This window comes from Lactuca sativa, chromosome 9, assembly GCF_002870075.4.
Source record: "Lactuca sativa cultivar Salinas chromosome 9, Lsat_Salinas_v11, whole genome shotgun sequence".
NCBI classification, from domain to species: Eukaryota; Viridiplantae; Streptophyta; class Magnoliopsida; order Asterales; family Asteraceae; genus Lactuca; species Lactuca sativa.
This window is the reverse complement of record NC_056631.2, coordinates 83,224,884-83,231,259: the sequence shown is the minus strand read 5'-3', so window position 1 is coordinate 83,231,259 and position 6,376 is coordinate 83,224,884. Positions and strand designations below refer to the sequence as shown.

Sequence of the window (6,376 nt, the reverse complement as noted above, 5' to 3'; positions counted from 1 at the left end):
TTCTAGTTTTGAATGATTTGGTGGTTCCTATGTACAAATTTGGACCGTATCCTGCAAAAAAATTGGGCATATTTGAATAGAAAGCGAATCTGAATCTAGCACTCTCGATATGATTATCAGGCTCAAAGGAGTGGGCGTGGTTAGGAAGGTCGTCATGGGTCGCTAAGGGTGCTAAACACCGCGCGCTATCTTCTACTAAAGGGGTCGCCAGCCAAGTCTCGCCAGCAGCTTAACGAGAAGAGAGAGAGAGAGAGAGAGAGAGAGAGAGAGAGGAATACAGATGTTCAGGCCTTCATAGTGGTAACTTCCATCCCTAAATCGACTTATGTTCTTCTGTTTTTTTTACTTCTCGATTTATTATGTTAATCCATGGTGCATCTCTATTGTTTCTATTTTTGTTCATATTTCAATCAATTATCAACTCCTATACTCCATTTTTGTGATTTATGTGTTTGATTTCTGCAATTTACCTTTGTCTTTCCATGGTGTTTAGACGAACACCAAGTGTTCGACGAAATTCCCCAGATATCATTAAGTCTTTAGCACCGCTTACATATGTTTTATGAAGTGAGACATGCTTCATTTGATCATATACACATGTATTTTTATGTTTTTAATAATTTGTGCTCTGTGCCACTATATGACTACATGGATTTAACTATATGCATTCAATTGCGGGTGTTGCTGCACTCAATGGTAAGATATTCTTGAAATTTTAATCCATTGTTACATTTTTTCATGTTAATTTAATGGTTGATGCCTAAAGATGTATTTATTTTGTCAAATTTAGGGCACATTTGGTTTGTGTTTAACCAATGGATGGAATTTAGTTCCATTGCAATCCTTTAAAAGACCAAAATACCCCTTTGTATGTATAACGATTAACCAAAAATCTTAAATTAACTATATTTTGTGCAAATGATTTTTAGTCAAAGGCAAATTCGCAAAGAAAAGTTACAGCCAAGGCACACCACTAAAAGGACTTGTGGTCGAGCCACGCTAAACAGGTGGAGTCTTGTTGCTAGAAGTGACATACTTGGTCAGCACGTCGGTTGCTTGCTAGCAAAGTGCTCCAGGCTCCAGCTCAGTAGTTGATCTGCATAAATGCCATTCCGTCAATCTGGAAGCTTCAACTGCTTCTTTTACAACTTCAAAGAAAGCTTCTGAAGTGGGCAAGTCCTCAAAGCGCATCCACCAGAGGTTGGTTGGTTTTATAAGTGGCATGGTTTCTGATAGCTTAATCATATGCTGAATTAGAGGTATGCCTGAAATGGAATATTTTTTAAGAAAGGTTAAATCACCTTCTTAATTAGCTAAATTCTTATAAAACAAAATGTGTAATCATGTATGTTTCACCATTCTTGTTAATGATTCCACCATCAATCAATTTCTGACAGCTCAACATGGAAGTTAGCGTAGTAACTGTGGCTGGCCAGACGGCTGCTCTGCTAATTCCCATCTTCTTTGCGACTTTTATGGCCCATCGCATGCAATCATTAGCAATAATACATGACATTTTATTGTTGTCTTCTTTGTTAATTGTCTCTATAAGTTCTTCTAGTTTGCCAGGCATAGTTTGTAATATTTATAGGGTCAATTTACAAATGTCAGTCCTGTCCTCCCATGGTTCTAGCCCATCAGGGATTGAAATCAACCGCAATAGATAACTATAACCATCATTTTCTAACGGATTGCTTGTTACCTGCTTGTAAGTGACCTCTGTGTTTACAACTGTAACTTCATATGTTTGATTTTTTCTCTGTTTGTAGTTTGAAGCTGCCTGGCGTGCAGGAAATTGGGATTTCTCTCTACTGTCCATGGACACTAGTTCTCCTAAGCCAAGTCAACGGATCAGAAATAATCGTTTCAACCAAAGGCTACATAGGTATGATGGAATCAAGAAAGGAATGGTTTTTTCCACTGGAATGAAAAACACATTCTTGTTTGTTCTATGGAATGGAATTGGAACGTGATTCCTTACATTTTGTTAGCTTTCGTTTGCCAGAGGGTGTTTTTTTTCTCAATGCAATGAAAAATTTCATGATATAATTATATTAGAATTTATTTTTGTAATTTTAATGATGAAATTTTTAACGAATCATGATTTAAGTTAAATTACAATTTAGTGACCGATTCCATTCCCTGGCTCTGTTTCATGACACTCAGGATGAATGGGATGGAAGAACACGGGTGACTCAGTACACAAAAGACACTTTGTTGAACTTTCCTCTTTTATATATATATATATATATATATATATATATATATATATATATATATATATATATATATATATATATGTATGTATAATTTTATTGTATAGCTGGTGGCATAACAATTTTTCCTAAAATAGCAACTCCTCATATGAAGAATATTAATTAATGTGTATGTCATGTATGACTGACTTTTGTTATATTTTAATACGTTAGAAAAGGAGACTGAAAAAACTAACTTGTTCTTGAATTGTTTAACTTCAGTTTAAAACTTTTAAGATTGAACATAATATGAACTTAAGGAGTTTGGTTTGCAAGATATTTTGGAAAGAACTGGAATCTGGCATACGGATTAGAACCTCAAATTTTGTTCTTGAAATGTTGAAATTTTTCAACACAAGGGCTTGTCAACTTGTTCTTGGTGCTGGTGCCATGCAGGTAACTCTTTTTTTTTTTTTTTTTTTTAATTTTTTTTGTTAAAAGAATATATTAAATCCTGTTTAATTGGCATTTTCCAGGTGTCTGGTTAAAGTCAATTACATCAAAACATTTGGCATTGGCAAGTCAGGTTGTCAGTTTTGTACATGCTATTATCCCTGGTAGGTGCTTTTTGCTTTTATTTATAGACTTAATAAAACGTCTGAATGAAACTAAACGACCATTTTATCCTTACATTCCACATAAGAATAACTTGTTCATATGTATGTATGTATGTATGTATGAAATTAGGAGGATTCTTTTCCTGAAAGTACCTGACACATGAAAAGTAATGTTGTTATCAGAAATTGAACGGGTATCACAGGTAATAAATAAACTCTTTTACAAATTTTCTCCCATTCTTGGGTATTATTGAGAGTATAAATATTAAATTAAAAAGTGTGAGATAATAATTTTTTTAGGATTGTAAAGTGCATAGAGATGAGATACATACATAACTGGTGCAAATAATGAGGGAAAGGCTGTTAGTTCATCTTCGTGGATTACCTCAAATCATTGAAACATGGAATTGATCATATGAAACTGATGTACAACCTAGTCAATTTGCTAAATCACTCACCAAGGTAATAAATATATATGTATTTTTTTTAATTTCATTTTCTATAATGATGTTACTTCTTTATCGGTAAATATGTAATTGATTTTTAGGAAGTTGGATATCTTCAACGTATGCTTTCACGAACTTTGCATGAAGCTGATGTTCAAGAAATGTTCAAGTGAGCCTTTTTTTTTTTCAACGTGTGCTCGGGCATCCTATCAACTTCTTCATAGTGAAATATCTCCTGGTCTTCTAGAAGCAATTACCAAGCATGCTAACATGGAATATCGCCTAGTAAAAATTAAAATCACTTAAGGGTTGTTTCTTTTTTCCCCATTAAGTTCTATATGTGTACAGTGACTTAATGATGCATATCTGGATAAAGTGTTGCATATATAAAGTCTTTTTTTTCCTAGACTAAATAAACCTTCCAAATGAAACTAAATGATCATATTACCCTTACATTCCAACAAACAATTTTCAATATTCATCCATTTTATTTCTCATTTATTACTAGGTTAGGGTATATGGTTTTAGTTGAAGGTGAAGATGAACAAAGGTTTGTCTCTGTTTATTTCTTATTTATCAGTAAGTTTATAAAATAAATGGAGACAAAATAACTGAACAAAGGGTATGTATGTCAGTTTGTTATTTTAATGTTATGTGGATCTTGTTCAAAATCATCATAAAAATGTATGTGTTGAAAAATCATCACAAAAATGTTTTTCTCATTAAACATACTTGTCCATGCAGTTCTATTGGATAAGAAACCCGATGAGGTTCCCATGGTAAGTGTAATTTGGTGTTTTGCAAGTTTGTGTCACCACAACAATTGATTTCTCATGTTTGCTATGATAGTATTTGATGTGTGCAAACTTACTTAGTTTTAAACCTACTTTTAATTATCAAATAACACACAAAAGGCAGTGAACCTATCAATTGTGGTATAGCTAAATAAGCAGGGTATCGATCACAGAGAACGGTAAATTAAAATTAAAAACTAATTTTATCTAAGTTAATTAATAAGTAGGGGTTTTATCTAGTTTTACAAGACTAGAAACTTACTAACTATTACTAATTTAAGAACTAGAAAATAAAGACTTAACTAGATTCAATAATTGGAAAGGAACTTCTGTTTAGTTCAACTTAGTTGATTCTATGGTTGATTTCAAGTTAATGGTGCAATGGATTAATTCTTTCGTTGGTTACCGATTCAAGTGATTAGATTCGTATTCACTACCCTAATCATTAGCAAATAAACTAACTTAAACAGTGGCCAATTGTCCAATTTAATTAAATTCACTAGATTAATTATTCGGGTTAAGTTAGACTTGCAATAGTTAACTAATTTATTCTTTTAATTAACTTCTTGTTTGATGGTCATCTTACAAGCTTGCACATGGATTTACTCAATTTTCTTATTAATTCTAGTTTCATATTCATTACTCCTAGACATATGGCATAGTGATCACATAGCATATGAGGATAATAATCAATAGACTTTCATGCTAATCAATTATCTTCCTATTAACAGAAAATTAATTATTATTCACACACAAGGTTCTTTAGCAAGCAAAAATTCACCAACTTAGAATTAATCCTACCAATCAATCAAACCATATTGTCAACTTTGTATCCCCAAATAGAAGTCTAAAGGTTTTAGCTCATAATTGAAGTAAATAACAGCAAACAAACAAAGTCAAATTGCTTAACCATAATGATAAAACAAAAGAATAAGTGGAATGATGAAATTTTGCCTCAATTACTCTCCGGGATTGAATTCTAGCTTCTTTCGTCGTCTTCTAGGGTTTTTCTGCCTTCTCAATCGCAGCTAAACTCTTCTGAATCGTTCCAGACTTCTTTTCTATCGTTATGAGGAGTTAACTTTATATATACGAATCGACTCGTCGAGTCAGGTGGCGACTCGTCGAGTCCATCTCTCAGTCCCCATATTGTGATAAGTCTCCGGGATCCCGAGTCATTATCTTCTCGATTCTTCGATCGGACTCGCCGAGTAGTCGACCCTACTCGCCAAGTAGGTGTTATTTTTGGTGTTTTTCTTCTTTATTCTATTCTTGATCTCTCAACCGCTTCTCCTGCTTTCTTCTGCTTTCGAGCTTCATTTTTGGACTGAAAATATAATTCGAACACTTTTAAATACCTTTTGTCCATAAAATGCAATAATTTAGCTAATAAATGAATAAAAATCTATACTTAATATGAACTAAATATGCACATATCAAAATACCCCACACTTGACTTTTGCTTGCCCCCAAGCAAAACTAAATTTTAAAACATTAGAATCATATATGACAACTACAATCTAACCCAACCATTATGCCAAGACCGCAACGCATGCATTTGTGTCTAAAATTTTTCCTAAGGACCTCCCATATTCCAAATACTCACAATCCTCATAAACACTCGCCCACTCACCCCGAACTATGCTCATTTTATGCAACCCTCCGAATCCATCCGCAGAAAACCTCTTACCCTCAAGGTGTTTTTAATTGAGCAACCCAAGCATACATAATCTAGAATTACAACTTTTTCGATACCACCATGGAGCTCTTTTGAATTCTTCACTTCCTTTGGTAATTTGATCCTTGATCTCTTTGAATTCACCACCTTTATTGTTTGATTTTTGGTATCTTCAACTTTTTGGATTTTTTGGAATTTTGATCTTTTGATCTTCACTTTGATTGCTCCAAAATTCTTACAACTTTTCTTGTATTTTTTTTAACATGTACCTCACTTTTTTTTCACTCAAAACCTACATGCTTAAGCAGGGGCGCTCAATCTCAACCTTTATTGGCTAACGATAACAATCTTCCTGGATACATTTCAGGTTTAGGCTGCTAAACATATTGCATCCCTCAGGCTGAGCAGGTTCGTGTTTTTGTCCCATGATTTCACTGGAATAAGGAAGCCACAAATGCACTAGAACGTATATAGGCTCAACTAAACATTTGGGTCTTCATGCAATTATCAACACAACTCTAACCTGGAATCCTAATTTCACTTTTACCAAAATTTTCTAAATTAAATCATAAGTAATATTTTTAATATGCAACAAAAATTTAAAATTAACCTAAATTAAGACTCTAAATTTTCTAATATGTAACCA

At 33.3% G+C, this 6,376-nt stretch overlaps 1 protein-coding gene across 1 annotated transcript; it reads right to left on the bottom strand.

The window, feature by feature from the left end:
* Window positions 1-1,059: 1,059 nt before the first annotated feature.
* LOC111885388 (UDP-glycosyltransferase 83A1) lies at window positions 1,060-1,573 on the bottom strand. Its single transcript, XM_023881654.1, has 2 exons — window positions 1,357-1,573; window positions 1,060-1,265 (listed from the first exon to the last, which is right to left on the bottom strand). The coding sequence occupies exons 1-2, from the start codon at window positions 1,571-1,573 to the stop codon at window positions 1,060-1,062; spliced, it is 423 nt and encodes a 140-aa protein (XP_023737422.1).
* Between the last annotated feature and the right edge of the window lie 4,803 nt (window positions 1,574-6,376).

Bases quoted from the DNA above. Each gene is read 5' to 3' on its own strand.
- LOC111885388 (XM_023881654.1), bottom strand. From the start codon at position 1,573: ATGCCTGGCAAACTAGAAGAACTTATAGAGACAATTAACAAAGAAGAC. The intron at 1,266-1,356 runs GTGAAACATACA...ATTCCATTTCAG, and splicing joins TGGAATCATTAACAAGAATG to GCATACCTCTAATTCAGCAT.